This window comes from Colius striatus, chromosome 1, assembly GCF_028858725.1.
Source record: "Colius striatus isolate bColStr4 chromosome 1, bColStr4.1.hap1, whole genome shotgun sequence".
NCBI lineage: Eukaryota > Metazoa > Chordata > Aves > Coliiformes > Coliidae > Colius > Colius striatus.
In genome coordinates this window covers 10,897,271-10,924,401 of record NC_084759.1, presented here as the reverse complement: position 1 = coordinate 10,924,401, position 27,131 = coordinate 10,897,271, and the positions used below count along the sequence as shown (strand labels likewise).

At 48.8% G+C, this 27,131-nt stretch overlaps 1 protein-coding gene across 2 annotated transcripts in view; it reads right to left on the bottom strand.

The window, feature by feature from the left end:
• Positions 1-26,864, bottom strand: part of AMOTL1 (angiomotin like 1) — a 60,418-nt gene extending 33,554 nt beyond the window's left edge. For both annotated transcript variants that reach the window (XR_009818322.1, XM_061991481.1), the window contains exons 1-3: positions 26,797-26,864; positions 14,832-14,978; positions 11,568-12,441 (exon numbers count right to left, since the gene is read on the bottom strand). Coding sequence is in view for 1 of the 2 variants with exons in the window: in XM_061991481.1 (XP_061847465.1) it covers positions 11,568-12,441; positions 14,832-14,978; positions 26,797-26,839 (1,064 nt within the window). In the remaining variant the exon portion in view is untranslated. The remainder of the gene's footprint in view (positions 1-11,567; positions 12,442-14,831; positions 14,979-26,796) is intronic.
• Between the last annotated feature and the right edge of the window lie 267 nt (positions 26,865-27,131).

The following is a 27,131-nucleotide window of genomic DNA, read 5'->3' as shown; positions in this document are numbered from 1 at the left end:
ACCTCAAAAATCCACAAATGCTGTTTTTTAGACAGATTATTTTGTGCCATATAAATACATAATAAATATGATTACTGATGTTTTCAGCACCTACATGTGTTCTCAGAGCAGAGCTTTCAAAAGCTCTCAGTGTTGCCCTGATTCGACTGATAATAACTTGTCAGTGCCTTCAACTGCAGCAAAACAAGATGAAAAGCAAAGGCAATTGTAAGGTCCTGCCCTGGAAGTGAAGAGCACCACTCTAACAAGCTTGTCCTCACCAAACCACACAACAGCAAGAAAAACACCAACTAGAGGGAAAGCAAATGGTGTCCTGCAGTCCCCCAGACACAGCACACACACAGCCCTGTGCTCCCATCCCGGCTCTCATGCTTTGTCCAATCTTCTGTGGCACAGAAAGGTACTGAGTAAAGACCAGTGATGAGCCCATTCCTGAACACAAGCACAGCGCTAACCTGCCCAGCAGCACAGACCCTGGTGCATACTCAGTGTCCTCAGGAAGATCCCAGCAAAGCTTTGAGCAGCCAGCACTAGGAAATCACAGAATCCCAGAATGGTAGGGGTTGGAAGAGACCTCTAAAGATCATCCACTCCAATTTCCCTGCTGAAGTAGGTCCACCTAGATCAGGTCACATATGAAAGCATCCAGGTGGGTTTTGAAAACCTCCAGAGAGGGAGACTCCACACCCTCCCTGGGCAGCCTGTGCAAGGGCTCCCTCACCTGAACAGGAAAGAACTTTTTCCTCAAGTTTAAATGCAACCTTTCGTGTTCCAGCAAAAGTGTTGCCGTGTTGTCCTGACATACACCATTTAAATACTTTAAATCACCTTGGTGGCCCTGCACTCAACTCTCTTCAGCAGCTCTCTGTTCCTCTTGAGCTGAGGAGCCCAGAACTGGACACAGGACTCCAGATAAGGTCTCACCAGGGCAGAGTAGAGGGGGAGAAGAACCTCCCTTGACCTGCTGGCCACACTCTTCTTGATGCATCCCAGGATGCCATTGGCCTTCTTGGCCACAAGGGCACATTGCTGGCTCATGTTCAGTTTATTATCAACCAGGAATCCCAGGTCTCTCTCTGCAGAGCTGCTCTTCAGCAGGTCAGTCCCCAGCCTGTGCTGGTGCCTGGGGTTGTTCCTCCCAGGTGCAGAACTCTGCACTTGTCCTTGTTGAACAGCATGAGGTTCCTCTCTGCCCAACTCTCTAGCCAGTTGAGATCCCGCTGAATGGCAGCACAGCCTGTGGGGAATCAGCCAGTCCTCCCAGTTTGGTGTCATCAGCCAACTTGCTGAGGGTACACTCTGTGCCCTCATTCAGGTTGTTGATGAAGATGAAGATTTAACAGGAGACAGTGTCAAAAGCTTTGCTGAAGGTAGATGACATCTGCTACTCTACTCTCATCTAGCCAACCAGTCATGCCATTGCAGTAGGCTATCAGGTTGGTCAAACAGGATTTCCCCTTGGTGAATCTGTGTTCAGTCCCCCTGATAACCATCTTTTCTTTCATGTGTTTTGAGATGGCATCCAGGATGAATTGTTCCACCACCTTTCCAGGGATGGAGGTGAGGCTGACCGGCCTGTAGTTTCCTCGGTCGTCCTTCCTGCCTTTTTTGAAGACTGGAGGGACATTGGCCTTTCTCCAGTCATCAGGCACCTCACCTGTCCTCCACAAAAATGACAGAGTGGCTTAGCAATAACATCAGTCAGTTCTGCTGAGCTCACCCTGGCCTCAAGATAGCTTTTACATGCACAGCATAGACATATCCTAAGGCTGTCCCTCTCCTGGTGAATTAGACACCCCATGGAGGCAGCTCACGAGCACAGGAGAGGGACCATTCTCTCCACTACACTTTGCCATTGCCAGAGGACAGAGCTTTGCACCATGTCTCCGAAAAAGTTGTCATGAGTACACATAAGTTCCAGAAGGGTTTTAATATGAGCTCATGTTAAACTCCAGCTTAACTCTAGATGTGGATGGTTCCTCATACTACTAGGATGGGAAATGCATGCCTGGATGTGCAGTAGTGGACAACAAAGGAGTCTGAGAATCCAGAGCTTTGCCAGCAATGAAAAGGCCCAAGGAGCAGGACTGGTAACTCTAACACAAGCAGCAAAGATGGCGAGGAACAAGGGAGCAAATATTTATATTTGGAGTGTGTCAGGCTACAGGAATGCTGTGGAAGGAGAGAGGATTTTTGATTACCATGGGAAAATAAGTGACAAATGGAAAGGAGATAAGGAAACTACTACAAGCCATGCATTTGCCTAAACAAACACTGGTGATACACTGCACAACCCATACTTTGGAAGACCATCCAGTCACCCAAGGAAATGCCTCAGCTGATGCCACAGTGAAGGCAGCAACTAGACAACAAGTACCAGTCTCTATGCTCCTGATTCAAAATCTAGGGAGACTCAGACTACCAGTTGCAGGGAAAGATTCCTGGATACATCATTCACATATGAAGAAGGTGAAAGATGGAGAATGCCATTAGTGGGACACCTTTTCTAAGTGGTCACCAACAGCCACGAGAATTTACAATGCCATGCTCCATCCAGTGGTCTTGTTGGGTTTGGTTCTATTATGTCTATCACTCACAGTAACATTATATGTAAATCTGCAGGCAGTGATTGAGCACCTTAAGAAATCCTGAGAACTCTGTTTGAAATATAAGCAGGTGTGTTGAATAAAAAAAAAAAGGGGGGATAGACTAGAAGGGGGAAGCAATTGTCCTGCCTGAAGTTAACAGAAGGTTGCCAACATTAACAACACTCAAGTGCATTTAAATGTACCTAAGTGAAAACTTTGACTTCTGAGGTGAGCAACAGAAACGAGCTGGAGACAGAGAAAGGAACAAGATCCCAGACTCAAATATTACTATTGGAGCAAATCATCACAAGAGAGAGGGGAATGTAGACTGTAATTGTTTCATTCTGAAGTACAGCAATCGAACTGCTTGCACGAACTCTTGACACTGTACTTTCGGGAAATCTCAAGCTCCCATCAATTTAACATACACTTAGCCTGTCTAGCTTTACACTACAGAGGGAAGAAAGATGCCTGGAATCTCCCTCTTTCTTGAACTACAAACTACTTACTGAGCTACTGAAGATTTACACCCTGTATCAGCAGCCAGGCACCAGAGTCTCAATATCTGAGGCACAGCAGAGATTCTCCAAAGTGTCTTTGGGGAGTGTCTGACACACCAGAAGGCTGTGCTGCCATTCAACGAGACCTGGACAGGCTGGAAGGTTGGGCAGAGAGAAATCTAATGAAATTCAACAAGGGCAAGTGTAGAGTCTTGCATCTGGGAAAGAAGAACCTCAAGTACCAGTACAGGTTGGGGAATGAATTGTTAGAGAGTGGTATAGGGGAAAGGGACCTCGGCTTCTGGGTGGGCAGCAGGATGATCATGAGCCAGTAACATGCCCTCATGGCCAAGAAGGCCAATGGCATCCTGGGGTGTATTAGAAAGGCTGTGGTTAGCAGATCGAGAGAGGTTCACCTCCCCCTCTACCCTGCCCTTGTGAGATCACATCTGGAATATTGTGTCCAGTTCTAGGACTCTCAGTTCAAGAAGGACAGGGAGCTGCTGGAGAGAGTTCAGCACACAGCACAAAGGTAACAGAGTGGAGCATCTCCCTTATGATGAAAGGCTGAGGGAGCTGGGGCTCTTCAGCTTGGAGAAGAGGAGACTGAGGAGTCACTTCATTAATGTTTACAAATATGTAAAGGGTAGGTTGTCAGGAGGATGGAGCCAGGCTGTTCTCAGTGACGTCCAATGATAGGACAAGGGGCAACGGGTACAATCTGGAACATAAGAGGTTCCAAAGGAATACAAGGAAGAATTTATTCACTGTGAGGGTGAGGGAGCACTGGAACAGGCTGCTCAGATGGGTTGTGGAGTCTCCTTCTCTGGAGACATTCAAAACCCATCTGGACAAGTTCCTGTGTGACCTACTTTAGGTGGTCCTGCTTTGGCAGGGGGGTTGGACTGGATGATCTCTTGAGGTCCCTTCCAATCCTTGAGATTCTGTGACTCTGTGTGGAACTGAATGGATACAACTGACACTATGCCTTTTGAAGCAAGGCTGTTTAGCCCAATTGAATATGTTTCTGAATTTCCTTTTACTTCCTTAATCTGTCCCAATTGCATTCTGACTTAGCCACCTGCAAAATCTCTGAGTGTACAAGCAATAAAGTCAAAATTCACATGAACAAAACAACATTTATAGAAATGTAAGAGTTACATAGAAACAGAAGAGTTGTAATATCAGCTCAGTTCACATCCAACCTCTCACGTAAAGCTCCAAAGAAATGAAGAATTCGGGATTATCCTGAGCTCCTTTGGGATTAGTAAAGAATGACATTCTCAAAATGCTTCTACTCTATTTTAAATATTGATCCTACTCTGCATTAGAGCAGGTTAAAATCATCCAGCCAAACAAGTTTTCATCAAAAATCATCCCTCTTAAAAAACATGAAACTATGAAACATTATGAGTTTGGGATTTCTCTGCAACACTTCAGCGACATTTCTATTGAAAACATTTTTTTTTGTTGACTTTATTATAAAAATTGGGCTCCTACATACTTCTGTAATGCAATGTAATGTAAAGAAAAGGAATTATAAAAAAAACCATAAGGAAACCAGTCCTTTGAACAAGGAGCACCAGGAAAGCTGTGAGTCTTTCAAGGGCTGCCATGCCTAGCGTTACCAGATGGCACTCTCTTTTAAGTGATGTATAGCTTGCAATATATATAATTGCTTGCTATATGTAACTTGCAATACTGTGTCTTCAGCAGAAAAGGTGACCGTGGACTTCATTTTGAGGAGAAAACCCTCAGAATTCAGCAAGACCACTCAAGCCTCCACATTTATGCACGGTCTTAATATACTACTTATACTGGAACTCCTGCAAGCAAGAACCACCAACACAAAGGAACTTGGGGGAAACGTAGATCTTGACTGGCTTGAGAGTTGGGCAGAGAGGAACTTCATGAGGTTCAACAAGGACAAGTGCAGAGTTCTGCACCTGGGAGGAACAATCCCATGCACCAGCACAGGCTGGGGATTGACCTGCTGGAGAGCAGCTCTGCAGAGAGAGACCTGGGAGTGCTGCTTGATAATAAACTGAACATGAGCCAGCAATGTGCCCTTGTGGCCAAGAAGCCAATGGCATCCTGGGATTTATCAAGAAGAGTGTGGCCAGCAGGTCAAGGGAAGTTCTTCTTCCCCTCTACTCTGCCCCAGTGAGGTTTCATCTGGAGTCCTGTGTCCAGTTCTGGGCTCCTCAGCTCAGGAGGGACAGAGAACTTCTGGAGAGAGTCCAGCGCAGGGACACCAAGATGATCAGGAGACTGAAACATCTTTCATATGAGGAAAGGCTGCAGGAACTGGGGCTGTTTAGTCTGGAGAAGAGGAGACTGAGGGGAGATCTTATTAATATTTACAAATATCTAGATAGTGGATGTCAGGAGGTTGGGACATCCCTTTTTTCTGTTGTATCTAGTGACAGGACAAGGGGCAATGGGATGAAGCTGGAACACAAAAAGTTCCAGTTAAACATAAAACTTTCACTGTCGAGGTGAGGGAGCCCTGGCATAGGCTGCCCAGGGAGGGTGTGGAGTCTCCTTCCTTGGAGGTCTTCAAGACCTGCCTGGACGTGTTCCTATATGACCTGATCTAGGTGAACCTGCTTTAGCAGGGGGGTTGGACTAGATGGTCTTTAAAGGTCCCTTCCAACCCCTACCATTCTATGATTCTATGATTTAGCTCCTTTTTCTCTGCCCTGCCTTCCTTTGCCTCTCAGTCAGACTGGCCTACTTCATTTCCCAAAGACTCTCCCAAGGAAATTCATCTCACAACTTCCCACATCTACTGTGGATGCTCCAGATGAATCAGCAAAGAGCAAGAGGCATTTCTTGGTTCTTTGAAACTGCCTTAGGCTTTTACCTTTACAATGAGAGCAAAAAGCATACAAAGGTGCTTATTCCTGCCATTGACTGGGAGCTTGGTTCTGGATACAAACCTCACACCCAGGTGGCTACCTGACTTCAGCTTTGACTTCTGCAGTCATGAAGCAGACTTAAAATGCTATTCTTTGTGGGTTTTGAATAACACAGGAGAATCAGTATTGTCACCATGTGGCAAAATGACAGGAATTCATGAAAACTAGTGAGTCCAGTCTGATGGCAAGAAAATAGTTACAGACCCACCATTAAATGCTGACATAGACAGAAATGGGGCATCCAGAGTCAAAACTCACATGAGATACCGTCATGGTATCCGTAACAATTGCAGCACCTTAGAAACGCAAAGGTTTATTTAAAAACACATTTTGCAGACTTGGACTCACATCTTCAGAATTCACAGTTTTGTTAGTGATTTTTGTTAGGCTTGGCTTCTTCAGGGGCAATTACATCAAGATTTGCAGGGTAAAATCATCATGTGAAAAGACACACATGATATTAAACATCCTGGGTAGTTAAGAGAGGGTAAGGATACTGCATTTCTTCACAGGGATCCACATTCAGAATAAATAGTCTTTCTAAAGCCCAGTTGATTTTCAGCAAAGGTGCCTTCCTCAATCTCTACACTCCTAGGGGAACCAACAGAGACAATAACACAGAGAGATAAGGAGAAATTACATGGGCATCACCCAAGCTGTGGGAATGGATTAATTTCTCTTTCAGTTATTTTAAGGAAAGGCAGATTAGATGAGGAGAGGATACAAAGCTCCTCTGCAGGGCTGCCAGCATCCACGTCAGCTGGAAGCACAACCTCGGGCCACGCTCACACTCGGGCTATCCTCACAGACAAATGCCAGCACAAGTCAGCCTGGGTGTGACATCCCTGGGCTTGGCCATGCTCCAGCACACCCGCCTGCCCGCGGGGTCCCAGCAAGGAAAAGAAGCTCCTTGTTGTCCCCTCACCAGCCACAGACATGTGGTTGAGTGAGCAAATACCAACAGGTTGTCTGAAAACGGTGTAGGGAGTGGAGGGGGTGTTAATACACAAATAACCAGAGAAGCCACAGATTAATCTGGCAGTTAAATGCAGCCTTCTACATCCAGGCAGGGTGGAATTTTATGAGGCACATAAAAGGCTGGGGTATCTTTCAAAGCAGCTCAGATTCATTCTTCAGTTGCACGCTGTCTTTTAAAATGCCTGGATTAAATCAGAATTAAAAGGTGTCTGCGGGATTGACTCCTGCACGTGGCCACAAAGGAAGTGCCCTCACCAAGCAGAGGTGTTTCCACTTCATGGCTCTGTTTGCGTTATGCACACCTTTTATTAACAGTGCAGAGAAAGAAAGCAGTCTGGATAAAAGACACCAGGATGTGAGAAGGGCCACTGGGAGTGATAAAAACGATTCACTACACTGAGTGATCTGGATCCCTGCTTAAGCAGAGCACAGAGAAACAATACGGACTTGAGCAGGTCCAAGTTCTTCCACCCAGGAATAAATACAGCAAGCTACATGAAAAGGGTGGGAAATCGTACCCTGGGCTGCAATTTCTCTCCCATGTCTGAGTAACAAGCTGGGTGGGGAGCACCAGGGATGCCAATGTCTGAAACAGCAAGTGTTAATGAGCTACGTAAACGAGGAATATTGAGTCGCATTGCAGAGGTGACATTATATCTGCTTAGCCTCTCGTTCAGCTGGTACTGCAACGGTGTTCAGCCTGGCTTTCCGCAGGGAAAAGAGGGGTTTTGATAACAGTGACATTATTAAGGGGCTCCAGGCTCTGTCTGTTAAATGCATTAAAGGACCAATAGCAAAAGGGCTCCTTGCTGCTTCTGTCAAAGGTACTGCAAAATCCCAACCAGTAAGTAGAAAATACAGGCTAGAACTATGATGCAGATCTATGCCAGAGATGGCAATTAGCTAGTGGAACAAGACTCTAAAGGCTGAGATGGGTTCTGCAGACACAGAGTGTTACAATCACTGAGACCAAATGTTCTGCAAAGTGGAATTAATTCACAGTGCTATGCAAAAGACTAAATTAGACTATTGCCAAGCCCTTTTACCTGATAGCTGCAGCCCTCTGAACACGCGTTTAAGGAAAGTCAGCAAAGACACCATTCAGGAATAGCTGCACATCTAGGAAAGGAAAAGTTGTCTAAAGATTATTACACTTGGCCAACTAAAAGCATTCAGAAGTCGTGAGTCAGAGCCCCAAGTATCATGCGACTGGCTTAAAAACACTGATATTTTAAAACAGGAACAAATATCTGCTCCTTTTTATTTGCCTTCTGTTTTTTTTCCTTTTACGTTTCAGGGCTCAGGCTTTGCTCTGCAATCATGATGCCCATAAACCAGAAGTCACTAAGTCTGATTTATAGAAATGCTGAGATTATTACAGCACAAGTAACTCCAGGAGGTCTTCAGGGTAATACCAAGTATCTGGAGATTTTCAGTAAAGCTGTGAGATTTCTCCATGGTGATTATAAAGGCAATGTTCCCTTTAAAATCAGTCATGTGAAGGCAAAAAAAAAACCAGGGAAACCAAAAAAAGCAAGTTAAGCAGAAGCTACAGTTATTCCATCTCCTTCAACAGCTCCCTGACAGCATTTGTGGGTTTCCAGCCACATTTCCCTCATCATAGAAGGGCTTGGGGAAGAAAGAGTACAGGGATCAGTGACCCTGCAAGTCTTTCTCATCTCTGGTATCTGTGAGTGCTTCCTCTGGACTGATGCAGCTCTGTGCTTCTCTTCTCTGTCCAGAGGAAGCTGGGATGGATGAGCTGGGGCACAGACAAGGCCAGGAGAGAGGGAAGAGATGCTATGATATATGAGATTCCCATCTGACCACAGGCAAAGCTCTGTTTCCATCAGCTTCTTTCCCAGGCCCTCCCAGTGAGATGAAAGGTGGAATTTCTCACCGTGTTTGCTCATCTAACAGAAAAAAAACCAGCCTCTCCAAACCCTACTATTAACCTTATGAAACTAGGCACTCCCCTATCTCTGTCTGTCTTATCCAAGCCATCTGTCTCATCCAGACAACTGGACGTGAGCCTCCCCAGAGCCCAGGTAAGGGGGGAAGCAGTGAGCAGAAGCAGAGGCACAGCCAGTTTCGTGCTTGAGAGCAACCCAGCAGTGTAACACAGCCTCCTGCTCTCCCCCAGTACTGCTCAGTGGCTGCTGCCCACACAAGTCCTCCAGCAGAGACGAGGCTGACAGCCCTGGACACGTAACCTGCCCTATACCTTCTCCATAAAGAGCGATATTTGAGGCAGAGGCCATTTTGTGAAACTGCATTTTAATCATGTTTCTTGCAGATCTGGGCAAGCCTGTTCTGTGACACAGTCTGAAATGCATGTGGGGATGCACCGTATGCTACAGATGGAGAAACAGCAAGTGGCTTACTGCCACTTCCTAAAGGCCTCTGTCACTCAAACCTTCTCAGGTAACAGGGCTGTAAGTGGATCCTGTAGCCTGTGGGGCCAGTTATACATGGGATGTGGCACAGGAGAAGAAACTAAACCAGTTCATACCAATTAAGAACATGCCTGGGTAATGGCAATAGTGAATATTTCAGTGTGTTCAAGCAAAGTGAAAGGCTGATATTCCCGTATCAAAAAATATCACAGAAAAAAACCTGAGATGAGGACCAAGACCACTGCTTGCTGACATTGTCCTATGCAGCCAAATGTCCCCCACCTGCAGGCAATGAGCAAAGCAACAGCACAAGACACTGTAAGGGAACAACTGTCCTTTAGCCATCAGGAACACATAGGCAGGAAACATCCCCCAAAATCCAGACACTAGGTGGAAGGAGCTAAAAAGGATCTGAAAATCTCCATCTGCACGCCAGGACCTAGAATCACCTTAGAGAAAGCCCAAGACCATACACTTTAGACCAAACCCAGCTTTGGTGAAACACTTCCCAGCTATGCCAACCTCCTAACCTACCCCTGGGAACATATGCCAGAGTAGCCAGCAGGAATATATGCAGACCAAGATGCACACAGGCCCCTGCTGTGCTGCAAGCAAGACACCATCAGTAAGTCTGCAAACTGCAGTGGCTCTGCTCTGCCGCACTGCCAGTCCTCTGCTGCACAACACAGCTCCCCAGTGCCCCTCAATCTGTCAAAAGAGACATTTCTCTGCCATCATGCAAAGAAAACAGCACATAGGGGCAGCAGGCATCCCCTCTGCAGTGCAATTAAACCAGGAATGAGCAGTAACCACCATCAGGAGCCAGAGGGTTTCTCCCCACAAATACTGGGTGATCCAGCAGTGCCCTGGGATAATGTTGCCTGCACTGCTGCTGTGGCAAACTGCACTGAACTCAAGGGGTTTCTCGGCATTAACCTTGCTGACAGGCACCTGGGCAAGGCTTTTAAACTGGTCCCAGAGGGTTTCCCACTCAACAGCAGTGCGGTTCCCAGTTAGCTGCAGCACTGCATACAGCACCCAAGTCGGCTCACTTCCACAGACTCAGCAGAATAGGCTCAGTGGGTGTGGAATCGGTGTTTTCCAAGAGTAATTAAAAAAACCAAACCATCTCCTTTTCTATGGGAAGGAATCTGCCTGGGTGTTGGAGGTGTTTGTTAGCACCACGAATGGCTGTGGCAGAGCATGGCCCCAGCTTGACTCCATTGCCCTTGAGTTCATATAGATGTTTCTTACCATAAACAGAGATTTTTGCTGAGCTCTTAAAAATATCATCTCGCTCTTAAAAACTTGCCCAAACTCCTCACAGTGGTAGGCTGGTAATTAAAACACATGTGCAGCTGGAGGAAGGCCAGCGGCACTCAGCCCGAGTGCTATGCTTGTCACAACTGCCTTGCAACATCCACCAAAGCCACTCTCCGAGTTCCTCCCCGTCTTGACACGAAACCCATGGCTTCTGCATATGTTGAAAGGCAGAGCATTCACCCCCTGACTTCACACCTTACAAACTTCAGAAAGGAAGAGCTGCATCAGTTGTACCATCTGCACTGCTGCGCTGTGGCTAAGTAGGAGTGTGCAACTTTGGTCAAAGCCAACAAAACCTGTAAGGATTTTGAGGTCAGAAAACACCTAATAAGGCAACTTGCAACATAGAAACCACCCACAATCACACCAGTCTTCCAAATACAGCAAAATACTATCTGGGTGGTCAGAGAGACAGGGATGAGACAGAGAAACATTTGTATCTAGGTACAACAAGGAAAAGGGAGCCCACAACACCCAGGCTCGCCTCTTAAAGCAGCAACCCTGCTCACAACGAGTAAATGCTCTGGATTATTTTTAATGAGCTTGGAATAAACCCTTGCTCGCAGGGAAGCCCAGCACAAGGGGCCTGGCACCGTGACAGCCCCAAGTGAGCATGCTGGGGAGACTTAAGCAGGGCATAAGTGCTGTATATGCTTTATAGAGCCCTCTTGGAGATGGAGGTGCCTCCAGGACCCATCCCATGCAGGCCTGGCTCTGGGTTGGTGCTGTTCCCCCATGAGGCTTAAGCTTGCAGGGGACAGGTCTATGTGAGGCCCAAGCCCTGCAGAAGCAGCTGCCTCCACCAGTCAGGGCAGAAACAGTTCCCTCTGGCAAACCACCCTCCCCCTTGATGGCCATTACCTGCTGACCCCGTACTCAGGGGGTGGCTGGTAGCGGACGAGGGCCACCTCTGCCCGAGTGGGCTGCGGGGCAGCGTAGGAGGCCTTGAGGACATCCTGAGCCGGCTGCTCACCGTAGAAGAGCCCGTGGTCCTGAGCCTTGCTGCCAGGGGCCACCACCTTGCCTTTGTAGGGGTACTCGGGCGGTGGGCCCCGCGGGTCCGTGGCCTTGCCAGGCGGTGCAGCTGCCTTGAAGCTCTTCCCACCCCCCGGGGCTGGGGGATGGTGCTTGGCTCCGTTCCTCTCCAGAGAGAGCTGCATGATCCTCTCGCTCAGTGAGCGGACGTGGCCCTGCTTCAGCTCCTTCAGCGCCTCGTCCTTATGTGCCTGCCCGCTGCTGGCCCGGTTCACCGTCGGCCTCCCCTCCGTCCTGGACTTCTGGCCGGAGGCACTGTAAAAGCCCTGCGCGGTGGCTGGCGGCTGGCCTCGGAAGAACTGAGACTGGGCCTTGGCCTCTTCGTAGGTGGGGAGTTCCTCGGTGCTGTGTGGGGGCTGCGGGGCCCGGGGCTGCTTCTCCATCACAGCACCGTCCCCCTGGTGCTCCTGCCCCTGGGGTTCCTGCCGCCCCGACGGCTGGACCATTGGCGGGTCTTCGGGCGCGAGGTTTTCTGCGGAAGAGACAGTGCTGGCAGTGCTGTTGGAGGGGCCGGCGCTGCCCGTCGCCTGGTGCTGTATGGCCAGCAGGTTCATGTTCTCGCCGGGGTGGCCATACCTCAGCCGCTCCTGGATCAGGCGCTGCAGGACGGTGCCGGCTGCCACCTCCTCCGCCCCTCGCATCTCCGCCTCTGGGACTCGGCGGAAGCTGGGCGGGCGCAGGGTGCAGAGGGCCTCCTCGGCTGGGCAGGGAGAGAGAGAGGCGGCTGTTAGCTCTGCTGCTGCCCAGGAGGTCTGATCCCTCCCTTTTTTTCTCCTCTTACACTCCAAAGCTGCTACCCCGTGCCCAGGATGCAGCCTAGGGGCACTGCCCTGCGAGGTTCCCCTGGGAGCAAGGGGGGACATGGCTGGAAGCCACCAAAGGAAGCAGGGTACTGTTCCCCGCTCACCCTCCCATCCCAGATCATCCCTAATGCTGTTTGCAGTGACCCCTATAAACATACTCCAGCCCCCTCTGCAGCTCTCCCCTCCAAAATACTCCAAGTGCCCCGCGCCCACAGCTCTGAACACCCCCAAGTCAAAGGAGGGACAGGCAACGTTACAGGGCAATTTGGTCTTCCCTAAAATAAAAAGAAGTAGCACAGCACAGCACAGAATATTTCAGCTGGAAGAGACCTACAAGGATCATCTAATCCAACTGCCTGACCACTTCAGGGCTGACCAAATGCTAGAGCATCTCATGAGGGGCATTGTCCAAATGCCTCTTAAACACTGGCAGGCTTAGAGCATTAATGACCTCTCTGGGAAGCCTGTTCCAGGATTTGACCTCCCCCTAGAGATGCCTTGCACGGCTTACAGAGGCAGCGTGGACGGCAATACTAACAGAGATACTGCATCTTTGATGGACAAAATCAGACAAGTCAAATTCCCTCCAAAGTGCACTGCCTGCCACAGCAAAATAAAACGCAGAACATGTCACAGGAAAACTGTAAAATGACACTGAATATAAAAAGGTCCTAAAAGTGTCATTAAAAAATAATCTGTGCTCTGACATCTTTCCCCCAAAATTGCAATTTCCCTTCTGGCAATAATGTTCTTTCTAAGAGAGTCAACACCAACTGCTGTAATTTTGCTGGGTGAGTACAAGGAAGGTGTTATGGTCATAGATGTCACCCAGCAAAATCTAACTGATTAACTACAAAACCCTAACAGAGGCTACTGAAGCCATTCAGAGGCAATGGTACCATTTTTGCACCATGTACACAGTGGAGCTTGCCTGGAGCTAAGCATCTATTGGCATATAACCATGTCTGGGAGGTGGGAATCACAGAGCACTCCTCTGCACCCACCCCTGAACAGTGTTTGAGCCCAGAGTGGTGCTCTTAAAAGACTTCAGTGCAGATGAAAGTGAGGATAAGCCTGCAGCTCTGGACAGAGACCTCCCATGTCCCTCAGCAAGAAGGAGGTACTGTTTTCAGTTCAGTTTTTTGAGGTCATCCTTGGCAACTTTCTCTCTCTCCTGCTGTTTCCAGTTCTCAGAGGAGTTTGTCAGAAAAGCTTAGATTTGTTTTTTGGCATTTGAAAGTAGTTAACAAGCAAACTTTCTCTCGAGGTCTTGTTATTTCCCTGAGGTTTCATCATTTTCTGCACATCCTGTGGGACAACTTACATACAACCCAGATGCCAGAGGGGAAGAAAAGCCTTTGACTCTTAATGAGGAGAATAGGTCATTTCCACTACCATTTCTGCAGCTGAGCCTTTAAGATGATGTGAGGCTCAAGGCAGGAAGAAGATTCCCAGGCTCTTTCACTCCACACCTGTCCTATGAGATATATCTCTCCATATTTCCCTGAAACAAGATTATCTCCCTCACAGTCTGACTTGCTGGAGTTGCAGACTGGCCACCAGCTTTCAGAGGGTCTGTCAGCTCCCAGGGACAGTATTCGAGCCAGCAAGATGCACAGACACACACATCTCCATGTACCTGTCTGCACAGCAGCCATGCATCCAACTACTTTACATGTCTCTGCAGTTACAACAACCTCTTACTGCTTTATTCATGCTATCACAGTACACAGAAGCCTCACCATACTGGACATTTTTGCAGCCATGCAAGAAAAGTCTCTCAAACATACCAGAAAGCTCACAGTCTACGTTGTTAGACTACAGCTGAGATAAGCCTGAGGCAAGCAGACAAAGCCAATGTCACACTGTCAAGGCAGTTCTTTATCATATATCAGAAGGATTTCCACCCCTGCACAAGTCATCTGTTAGCATCCTTGTATCTAGGAGATGTTCTTTAGTTGACTCTTACTGAGGTCCAAAGGATTGACCACAGTGAGCCTTCCACAAGTGAACCTGCAGTCGTGCTCCACCAGCAAAAAGCTACGGACCTCAGTCCAGTCTTGTCCAGCAGAAACACTGCCTTCTCCACAAGCACAGCTGATAAATGATGGGGCATCATAACACTCAACTCAAAGGTAATTCCCCTTTGACTCTACTGAGATTGAGAAGCTGCCCTTCACCTCTGTAAATGTTATTTGTAAATTGTATAAACTGCTCAATTTATGCTTCAGGAAAAACCTGGAAGAAAACGCAGTGTGTTCATACAGAAGCGCAGCCACGCACTCACCAGCTTTTTCTTTGGCACTGATCACCTCAGCTGTTAGTGGAGACACTTCATGCCTACCAGCAAACAACTGGTGATCCTGGTACAGAAAGCCAGTGTCTTCCAGGACCTGGACTGGGCTGGTAGGCTTGTAACAAACAGATGTGGAGCCTGCAAGAAAGAATGGGATGTCAGTAAAGAAACTGTTTGAAAGACAAAATATAAAGCCATGACTTATGACAGAAGTCCAAAAATATTTCTTGAGCATGGCTAGGTGTCTGAGAAGCCCTGCTGAGGCTACTGAGCAAACTACATAGAATCATAGAATGGTAGGGTTGGAAGAGACCTTTAGAGATCATCTAGTCCAATCCCTCTGCAAAAGCAGGTTCACCTAGATCAAGTCACATAGGAACGCATCCAGGTGGGTCTTGAAGATCTCCAAGGAAGGAGACTCCACACCCTCCCTGGGTAGCCTGTGGCAGTGCTCTGTCACTCTCACAATGAAAGAGTTTTTTCTTATGTCACTACTGAAATAGCACATTAACTCTGAGGAACAAGAGGCAGCCACCAAGTTATCAGGAATGCTTCACGTATAGACTCAGCCTGGCCTTCAAGGTCCGCTGTCCAGGTACAAGGCAAGGTTTAGAAGAGCTAACAGTGACAAGTGACAAGCTCACAAAATCAAGGCAGAGCCCCAGGATGCAAAGCCAACACAGACATCATAAAACTGACAGAGAAACTGGGCAAAAAGAAGGAAAGAAGGATGAGTGTGGAATCAGCTGCACCCTCAATAGGGCTGAAGTCTGGGAAAGGCTTTACCACAAAATCCACTCATGAGTAAATAGTTCAGCAGTACAGAAAATTGCTCCGATGTAAAATACAGCCAACGCTATCAAGGGAGAGAGTTATAAATCACTGTGTCCAGATGTTCTTAATATGGTAAGGAGAGATGTAGCTAGAAGGCCATGGGAATAGGTCTGGCAGCCCAACTGCACAGGAGCCGTGCGCCCGAGCTCTGGCAGCCTGCAGACATCGGTGGCTGGACCAGTCCCTCAACTCCTTTCACAATCAGGGAGCAAGAACAAGCTCTCCTGCAAAGCAACTAGGCTCATCCTAAAGCTGGTCTCAGAGGTGGCTTTCTTCAGTGGTGCTTGTTTTAACAAGCTCATGCAAAATGCACCACAGCAATGTTAAGCCAGGAATGACACCACAATTCAAGACAGGAATGACACTGGCATGACTCCACCATTCAAAAAAGAGACAGACTGGGGAGGGTCCAACTGAGGGTCACAGAGATGACCAGAGGGCCATAGAACCTGCCTTAGGACAGGCTGAAGGAGTTAGGTCTTTTCTCCCTAGAGAAGGGGGGAAACTCATCACAGTATTTCAGTACCTAGTGCAGCTACAAAGAGGCTTTCTCTTAACAAGGAGCTATATGGAGAAGACAAGGGGTACAAGTTACACTGAGAGGTTTTATCTTGATGTAAGAAGGAAACTTTTGACAGTGAAAACAATCATTCACTGGAACAACATGGTAGAGTCCCCACTGATGGAGGTTTCCAGATGTGAGTGATGATCTCATCTAGGCTCCCCTTCTGACAAAAGGCTAGACCAGATGACCTTTTGAGGTCACTTCCTACCTGGGCTGTTCTACAATTTCATGATTTTCCACTTCCTACTTATTTTTCTGAGCACTGCCTCATTTTTGTAAAGAGAAGGTTCTTTGTGGTCCAAAGCTCAGAGGTCAGCATCTCCTGGCCTCCTGTACCTTAAGGGCACTGGGGACACATCACAATCACTCTCCACTTACACCAACAGTTGCCATAGGTTTTAGACTAAGGGAATGACCTCCAGCACTGACCACTGCCAAGGGACTTGTTTGAGCAGGAAGTGGAGGATCAAGGGGCACTGGGGGCACGTCTGTCTGTCCCGGCATGGCACTCATCTATCCCAGTGGGGCAGCAGGCTTGCGAGCACAGGAGCTGCAGCACCCTGCTCTGCATGAAAATCCATCACAACAGATGAACTGGACTTATGAATCCTGACTGCTTGGCTTGCACTTGGCTGCCTTGCTGGTATTTATTACACAGGTAGGTTGCTTTGCTCTCCTCCTTATATACAGGTCATCACCACCTCCCCAGACCTGCATGGAGCAGGGCAGCAAGGGGGTAGTGGGGGCAAGATCCATCTTCTCTACAGACATGAAGATACTATTTTCTTCTCTGCCCAGAGGAGAAACAAACATGCATTTCTGTCAAATGTTAATGAATTCATCACTTTACCATTCATATTATGCATGAATGTGTATGGCAGTTATCTATATTTAGAGAGCAAGAGGGAAAGACTGCTTATTTGAGTAGATCGAAGTCAAATGTGTATGTGAAAATAAGCGTGGTAGACTGGTCTGGAATTTGTGCTGATGCTGTTACAGACCCAAGATAAGTCTCAAGAACTCTGGTTTCCAACATTATTACTCTATTCTGGTACAGAACAGCAGTAAAGATACCCTTTCACTGTTCTTCCACACACACAGTCCTGCCTTGGAATCATGAATCGTGTATCAAACGAGTTCTGAGCCCAGGCCTGTTTTATGAATAAAAAGTAGATTGGGATGTGTGCTGGTTTTGGCTAGGATAGAGTTAATTTTCCTCACAGCAGCTGCTCTGGGGCTCTGTTTTGGACTTGTGCTGGAAACAGTGTTGATAACTCAGGGATGGTTTGTTACTGTTGAGCAGTGCTTAGACAGAGCAAAGGCCTTTTCTGCTCCTCACTCCATTAGCAAGTGGGCTGAGGGTGCACAAGGAGTTGGGAGGGGACACAGCTGGGGAACAGCTGATCCCAACTGACCCACGAGATATCCCACACCATAGGATGTTATGTCAGCATGTAAAGCTGGGGGAAAGCTGGGATATTTGGAGCAAAGGCATTTGTCTTCCCAAGTCACCACTACACATTCAGGAGCTCTCCAGCCCTGGGGATGGCTGAACACCTGCCTGCCCATTGGAGGTGGGGAACGAATTCCTCATTTTGCCTTGCTTGCACGCAACATGTTTGCTTTACCTGTTAAACACTCTTTATCTCAGCCCATGAGTTTTCTCACTCTTATGCTTCCAATTCTCTCCCCCATCCCACTGCAGGGGAGTGTGCCAATGGCTGCCTGGGGCTTAGTTGCTCGCTTGGGTTAAACCACAACAGGGTAAAACAAAATCTGCACACCCAAGGACCACAAGCAATTTCAAGCATTAAAGGCAATTGGAACAGACAACAACTACCAGCTTGGCCTCACCACTCACCAAACAGAATTGAAGAAAAATAAACTGCTACCAAACCTTTGCCTTCTGTATTTTGAGCCTGAAGGCACCCTTGAGTTGTGGTTTAATAAGGACTTGGTTTTTTTTCTGTAGTAAGAGCACAAATTCTCAACTAACCACTTGCTAAAATCAGGACTGGTAAATGCCAACATCAGCCAAACTGCCCAGGTTCTGATCTTTGTTATATCAGAGTCAAAACTAAGCAGCTCTGACCTGGGCACAAACCATTGCACTTTGCTGTACCCATGCTGATGTTTCATCATCATAAACTGATGTCATGATGTTTTCTGACATTAAAAATGATGTAATGATCTTTTATGTTCTTTCACAGTAGGTTTTAATAAAATGTCAGCTGTAACTGGCACAGAAAGACAGTTTATGTGTAAATCAGATAACAGTTGCCGAAAGCTCAGTGCTGGCGCAGAGCCACAATCCAAATCATGGGCAAGAACACACCACTTGAAAGCTTGCTGAAGCCTCACAAGCCATTGGGAGCAAGGCACAAGCCTTTTTTTCTTCTTCTCTGGAGGGAAACGGTTTGTTGCATCCAGTTCTGCTGGGGTGCAAGGTGTCCATCCAATGCTCAGGCTCCTGCTCCTTCCCCAAACCTCGCATTCTTCTACAGCGCTCACCAAAAAAGCAATTTTCACCCCTATAACTGGATCCTGCTGTTGGAGTAGCAGTGCCCTGGGCCCATGGGTAAGCAGACAGTCAAGAGCAATCAAGGATAGAGACTATTACCCCTCCAAGAACGTGTCTCCAGGGAAAGGCTTTCTACCCACATCTAGTCCAAATGTCTTAAGCCACAAACCATGGCTGCTGCCCTATGGTTTTTTGCTGCTACTGCCACAAGGAGCTGACCCCATCACCTCTGTAGGTGCCCTCAGGCAGCTGTCAATTGTTGTGCCCTTTCCTCTCCCCCTCCCAAGCCAGTCAAGCCTCCCCAGCCCCAGTGTGCCAGGATACAGCTCAGGCCATAGACATCATGTCTTCTATTGCCATATAACCAAGCGTTTCTTACAGCCAACCCTGTAAGGCAGGATCACAATTCTGGACCATTTCAGTCCTTATTGAATTGGGCAGCTGCTCCAGACCTTCATTTCTGCAACTCTACCAACTCTCCCACATTGAAGTGACTGCCTGACACCAACTCATTTGTCTTCCTTTTAAGATAAGCATGCATTACAGCATTCAGAAACAGACCTATTATCCTGGAGGGTTACCACACAGCAGTGCAATTCATTTGGAGATTCAGAACTATTTCAATGAATCATTTGCTAAGATTAACACGAGACAGTCCGAACGGACCCTGAGAAGCAATGCTTAAATATTTCCTGTTTCTGATGTGGTTTCTGTTTGGATTTGAAAAGGATCTAAAGCAAAACCTCATAGGAAGCTCATTGCTGTGACATTACAGGAAAGCCACAATTTTAGAGCAATAGCAGCATCCCCAAGAAGCACATTTCCTCCTCAAAAATTACTTGGACAAGATAGCTTTCTTACAGCCAAACTATAACCCTACTCTCACCTTCAGTAAAACACAAATGCCTGTTATGCAAAGACTGTTTCCTGCTATTTAGAGGCAACACTCAGGTGATGATTTTCTGCATGGCAGCCCGCTGTGTGCCCTGCCAGGGTACCGCTCTGCTGCTGCCCGAGGCACGCACAGCTCCTCCTCTGCAACCCAAAAACCACTCAGCCAAACGAAAACATAGAGCTGCCGTCCAAAAAAAATCCTCCCCCAATTTGTACCCTACTGACCGAGCAGTTTGAAAGACTGAGGTGTTTCAAAAGCCATCCAAAGCAATCATCTGAAATTATAAAGTAAGTAAGGCGGCTTTACACTTTCCTATAAACCCTGCCACACTTTGTAAGGGTGGTCCAAAACTGACAGAACAAAAATGACACCGTTCCCAAACGCACATCTGCACTCCTGTCTCACAGCCAAACCAGAAAGGAGTATAAATACCTTATTCCACATTAAAAACATTTTCTCTCTGTCGCTGCACAAAAATCTCAGGTCAACGAAAAAGGAAAAATGGTTATTTAAGGCAAATAACAAGAAGATGGTCAAAGTGCTCCAGGAGCTGCCCAAAAGCTGTGCCATGAACTCCCCAGGGTGGACTCGTCAGTCCCTCTAACAGGGTGCAGGGATCCTCCATTGAGGCTGGACACCCCTCCACGTGGCACCCAGCCCATCAGCCTCACTTTCTCTCCTAAGCATCAGCTCAGTTTCAAGAGGGAGGATTCACCATACCCCAGCCATATAGCTGTGCTGTTCCCCCAAGGCTGAGACACAGACTGGAGTTTCCTTTGGCTCAGAAAAAAGACTCGTGTCTCTCATTTCTTGGTTGACCTACAAAAAGGAGGCACCACTCCCAACAGCATTGCAAAGGATGCTCTCGGTGCCACCGGCAGCACTGGGACTCCCTTGCCGCCCATCTCTGACCTCTTGCAGAGGCTTAGACACACATGGGTGATTGCTTCCCATCAGCAGCTCCTTGGTTGATGTGAAGGTTTTCCAGGTCACTTCTGGAGTGGTTGTCTCACTCCCACACCCCATAATTCCGCTTGGGAACCTCACTTCTGCTGCCAGGGCTCCTGAGCCCCTCAAGGACTGAACAAGCATCACTAATATTATTTTCATGGGAGCAGAGCAACATCTTGCAGGTCAGAAATCCAAGCCATGTAACACACACCAGATGTGAGTGAGCAGCTCCTCTTCTTTCCCACATGAAAGCCGTGGATCTACCACATCTGAACCGGTAGAAGCCTCACCCCACTGCCTGGCAGAGTTCACCAGACTAAGTCTCCCCTTCATAGTTCCCTGCTCTGGAGAAGGAAATTCTCACCCCAGTATTGGCTCTGGGATCCACACTGTGCTATTCCCAGCTACGGTACCGGCATCTCACTCTCCACAAAGCGCCTCATCCAAGAAAGCACTAGCAAGACTAATGAGATAAGGCAATGGAGGCAGCCAAATCCCATCTCTCCCAAGGAATCGTGCTAACACATCCACATTTAACTGCCCACGAGGATGAACGCTTTCTGTGAAACCTCTGCCTCATTCATATATACGAGTGCTTGTTTTCATACACATTTCCCCTCAGCAAAAAACACAGCGGACAAGCAAAAAAAGCTACAAGTGAAGCAAAGCAAAGCAAAGGTACCTTGAAAGCAGCTCCTGAGCCTGGCACGAGATCAGATGGATCCTGGGAAGAGCAGAGCCAAGCCTGCCTGCCCGGGAGATCCCCACAGATGCCCACGTCTTCCCAATAGAAACCAGGTGCGCGGGCGTGTGGGGGCAAACAGTGCCCGACACAGCTCTTTCATCTTGGATGTTTGCAGGTTTCATAAAATCAGAATAATCTGCTTGTTTTTTCCCCTGTCCCAGGCTCACCCCTGGAGGACAGGCAGAGGATTTTCACCACAGCTCCAGGTGCGGAGCAGTTACCTGGGCATCAACCCAACGGAAGGAGGGATGCATGTTCCTCAGGTGGCCATGCTAGGCTTTGCATAAATGTGTGCATTTTTAAGACCTACATACATTGTGAGCTATAAATTTGCCTCTGCAGCTGTTAACACCGAGACCACAGCATACACAGCCTAAATTTATTCAAAGAATTGAATCAATAATTGAAACTTCTACTTTGATCAAAGTGCCAGTGGCAGGATGGTGACTCACATCAGCGTTGCCGCTCCGAGATGAAAGTGTAGGTATTAGAGCTGAAAGTAAGGGAAGAAACTCTCTGTAGAAGAGTGAAAAATACAAAGGCTGACACAGAGCTCAGGAGTGAGACAACGCTTCTGTTACAGTCATGCCGCTTGTCAGCATAGCAAAGAGTCTGCAGACATTTTCACTACACCGTATAGTCTGATTTCCAAGCCATAAAAAACCTCCAAGATAAAAATTAATCATGCATATTCTTAGGCAAGAAATTTTTTTCTCCCCTCTGGGGAAGAAAACCCACCATAAATCAACCAGCTACAACATACAGACAAGACACTCACAAAGCAGGAGTTTAAGCTATGATTAACTGTACTTACTGCCTTTAAAAATGATCACGTTACAGAAAAGCACTGGCATGATCCGTGTCACTTGGACATTTAAGCCCTTCCATTAATTAACCAGAAGTGAAATAGGACCTAGGACTGCGGAGCATTCAGTATAGTTCCTGGTTACTTTGAGCAACCATAATATAAAACTCCCTTCTTCAACTGAATAAACAGCATCTGAAGAAGATTTTTTTTTGCCCCATTTGAGGGAGGTTTCAGGATCCTCTTCCTCAGATAAACACAAGTGTTCCACTCTGTTCCCGCTCGCAGTCACTGACATCGCTCTCCAGCCATTTTTTGCCAGAGATGTCCTTTAGGTTAAATAGCTTTCTCCCTGAGTCATTCCCACAAACTTGCAGTGTACAAAGGAGCCTGGGATAAGGACAGAACAAAAATAGTACAAAGGCTGTACAGTACTCTCTCGCTGAATATGCAGCCATTGAACTCTATCCTATGGATTCTGGAACTTCTGCATTTTTTTTTTCAACACGGGCAACAAACCATAGGCTAAAGAGCCACAGTTCTTCATTCAGTAACCCCACACTGAGCAGAACCTTTGTATTATTCTTATCTTAACCGTCATGTCTAAAGGAAGAAGAAGTTAAACCCTCTTCCCGCCCGAATATATATTAAAATTATGAGCCTTCTCTTGCAAAATCATTACATCCAATTTATATTCAGCCCCTTTTAAAATGCAGAAATTTAATAAAGGTATTATGCACAGGAGTGCTAACAAGATAATTGCTTTTAGTTCCTGCTCCCAGATGGCTGAGCTCAGATTTAGAACAGGGAAAAATCACAGTAATGGCTGATGGTGTGGAGCCATCACTCCAAAACAGCCCCCCAAAAATGCACAGGGCAGGCAGGGGGATGCGTCCCAGAGGACCGGCTATGTCCCTGGCAGGGACTGCCTGCCCAGCCCAGGCAGTCATCCTGGGGGGCAGTTGCCCTGAGCAGTGCCTCCCCACCTCTGGAGCCCAGAGTGGGTCCTTGGTGAAATCCAGGTGCCTCCTGCCCTCTAGGCACCTCAAGGACTCGTGTGGCACCCCCGACCAGGCAAGGATTTCACTGAAATATCTGCTCACAAGATACATACTGAGGAGGAAGGGCAGAGGAATAACAGCTTTTTAATGACTTTGGTTGGTTTAGGTCTTAAATGGAGACTGGATTTCACTAAAAGCATTTTAATTCATTAAATTGTTGATTAAATTCAATTAAATTAATAAAATAATTACATTCTTTTCCACCCTGAGCCTTGAGCACTGTAATTACTGTTGTCTAAGGCACGTTTATATTTGTGCTAACCAATACTGTCAGAGTAGACAACTCCAAGTATTGCTCAGTGACTTCATCCTGTGCTGTTTTCCCAAGATGGGGCATCCCCTTGCTCCTCGCTGCCACTCCAAGATGTGGCAGAGATGCCTGGGGAGAAAGGCATGGCCATGCATCATGCTGGGACACCACAGGGCTGGGCAAGGCCATCAGGGGCCAGCAGCTGCTGAAGGATCTGCTGCCACCCACGGGGTACACCTCACTGCCAGGCAAAACTCTGCTCTTGCATATGCTGGCCCCAATACAGAGCAATTTCAACAGCTTCTACAGATTTACTCCACATTTACACCCACAGCAGCATCCCACATATTGAAAAAGTCACTTGAAGGACCAAAAAAGAATAAACACACTTCCCAAATGTAATATTTCCATAGAAAAGTCACCCTAACAATTTTTTTAGAGAGGTGCTGTTGTTCTTGTTGTCATTACTATTATTTTCTATCTACTTCCATCTATTTCTGCTTCTGCCCTGAGCCGAAGGCAGGCTGTTCCATTTAAAAATTCAGGACACAAATGGGAACCAGACTACATCTATCCCGAAGCTGCCAAAAAACATTTGCTGTATGAAACAAAAAATCCTCTTGGGACTTTTCCCAAATCCGCAAAATATTCCTGAGCACTAAAGTTTCCACTGGGACTACTACATTAGCAGATAGTCTCTGTGTGAAAACCTGAGTATGCAGCCATCCTCCTAATGGTTTCCAGGACAAGGAGGCTGCTCAAGGCACATGCACCAAATGCACCTTAGCACCAAATAACATTTCTACCAGATCTGGCATTTAAAGCACATTAAACACCTATCAATGTATAAAAAAACTGCACTGGTGACATCAGCCTTCTGTTTCCCAAAGGAAAGCTGCATGAGTCTGCAGTAACACCTCCACTTGTCCTGAAGCCTCCACATGCATGCTGAGAGTCTGTCTGAACCTGACCCCCAGGCAGCCCTCCCGGGGCTGCTGCCGAGATCCCTACAAACCCCTTCGGTGCTTCTCCACTGGAGAAACACAATGCCTTCAGCTCTGTGCCAGGTGTTCCCTTGCAAAGGAGCTCTTGCGAGGAGCACTGGAGCTGTCTCTACACATCAGTCCCTCCACCCGGGACGCAGGCATGCAGAGGGTTTGCTCTTGATCACCCTATTGGGCCAGGACCTTGTCCACAATGTTGCAGGTGCATGGAAATTGAGAGAATGAGAACAACTACCCAACCTGCAAGCATCAGGGCTTTGGAGAGCAACATGTACTCCCTTGGGTTGAGGCTGCCCTTCTACAGCTGCCAGAGCAAAGCTTCCCCCGCCAAATACTGGCAGGGAGCAAAGTGGAGTGATGGACATTAGGACAGAGAAAGATGACCATGCAAGTGATGGGGGTCTCCCAAGGGCCTCTCACAGCCTGGAAAAACCAGGAGGCTGAACCCCAGCCATGCTGAGAGGTACACTCCTCCCCATTTCACAACTTAAAACTAGCCCTCCTAATTCATCCCTTCATATCACTGCTCCAGCCAAGGCTGGGGGTGAGCAAGGAAGGCTGAGGGTGAGGAAGGAAGGCTGGCCACGCAGGGCCACTGCAGGCACCCAGTGCATCCTCAGAGAAGGTTTTATCAGGGGCTCTCACTCACCTGATATTCCCTGCCCACACCACTCGGGTGTTTCGCAGGAAGGTATTTCTAAGACTCTTTTAAGCATTAGCAGTGATCACATATACAAAAAAGCATATACTATACAGATGTAACACACATATAAAAGTATAAAGACATGTATGTATTTTGCATGGATATGTTTTCTGTAGTCATACATATCTACACATATGTAAATATATGAAAAGATAGTAAATTCTTAAATACATTTCTATATCTCTACATATAAAATATAGACATAAATATCTATCTCCACGCACACCTGTGAGCAGGAATGGCACTGCCAGCTAGCTGTGCACAGAAGAAATCAGAGGACCCCTCCTCATCAGGGCCACCTCTCCCTCAGAAGGCTTTTTAGGCTGATTTTTATACACAGGGAAAACCTCAGCCTAGTGGGTGCCCAATACGGGCCTTGCTGAGGCCCCAGCAGGCAGATCCAGGGGTCTGGTAGGCGTGTGGCACCCAGCACTCCACAGGCAGCTTCTCCTGCGACGTTCACACAGCACCAGGAAAGACAAAAAAAACACTCTCTTTCCATCGAAAAGGAAAAAAGACCAAGCAGAGACCTTCCTGTATTTAAAGCTATGAATCACAAAACCTGGCAGGAGGATTCGGGTTAAATTCACGTGGGCTGGGGTGGGTTTTTTTCTCTTTCAATGTTGGGGTTTTTTTTCTTTAAACAAGACTTTATCTTTGTTCTCCCTGCAGGGGTAGGAAGGTTAAATATAAAAGTTCCCTCTCCCTCTCCTCCAACAACGTGAGAGAACGCTCTCCCGGCGTGGAAGGCCCTTCCCTAGTTCCACTGTGCCCCGGCCCGGCCCTCCCCACGCACCCCACGCTCGGCCCGTCCCGGGCGGAGGATGGGGCTGGGGCCGCCGTCACCCCGACGGGTGCTCCCGGAGCGCCAGCGGCGCCCGCCCGGCGCTGCGGGACCCGCGGGGACGGCGCGATCGCTCCTGCGGAAACACCCGCGGCCGCTGCGGGTCCGTCCGGACACACGTCCCCCGGCCCCGGGGCCGGCTGCCCCGCACCGCCGACACCTTCCTCCCTCAGAACAAACCGTGAGCGGCCCCGCCGGGCCGGCCGCGGCTCCGGCGCTCGCCCCCCCCCCCCGTCCGCTTTTGCTTCTCCGGAGCGCAGAACATTCACAGAAGTACTCGGGGAGGGTTCGGGGCGCAGAGAAACGTGGAGCAGCCCGCGGGAGGCCGGGCTGCGATGAGCAGCTCGGCCCTAACGGTGCGGCGCGGCAGGGGACGGACACGCTCGCTCCCACGCCGGGAGGGGCTTTCACGCAGCCCGGGGCAGCCAGGGGTGTTGGGTGCAGGAGCCCGCTGAGGGCTGCCCGGCCTCCCTGGGGTGCAGCAGGGCAGGTCCCGGGGGAGCAGCGAGCCCGGCCCGGCACCCCACGCCGCGCTGCTCCACGCTCGGGTGGGTGTGAGGAGCGACAGCCCGCACCGGCCCTCTCGCACCCCCCGCTCCCGGTGCGCTCCCCGCTACACGGGCAGACAAAGGCGCCCGCACCCCCCCGCCCCGGGCGCTGTGCGCACAGACACACGTGTACGCGCAGACACGCGCCGCGCCGCCACAGACAGACAGACACGCGGAGGGCGCGGCGCGGACAGACACCCCGCGCAGCCCCGCGCCGCCGCCGCCGTTACCTCCGGCTCCGCGCGCCGCCGCCCCGGGCAGCACCGCGGCCATCCGCGCCGCTCCCGCCGCCCCCGGCCGCGCTCCGCCGGCCGCGCCGGGCTGGGGCTGGGGCGGGACCGGGCCGCGCCGGGGCCGAGCGCTGGGGGCGGGGCCGGGGCCGCGGCCAATTGCGGGGGCGGGGGCGCGGCCGGGGGCGGGGGCTGCGCTCCCGAAGGGGCGGCCGCGGGGGCACCGCCGCAGTCGCCACCCGCGGGGCAGGGGCCAGACGGGGCTCTCAGCGCTGGCCCGCCGCCTCTGCCCGAGCTTCGCGGCCCTCAAACGGAGCCACCGGAGATGCCTGTGT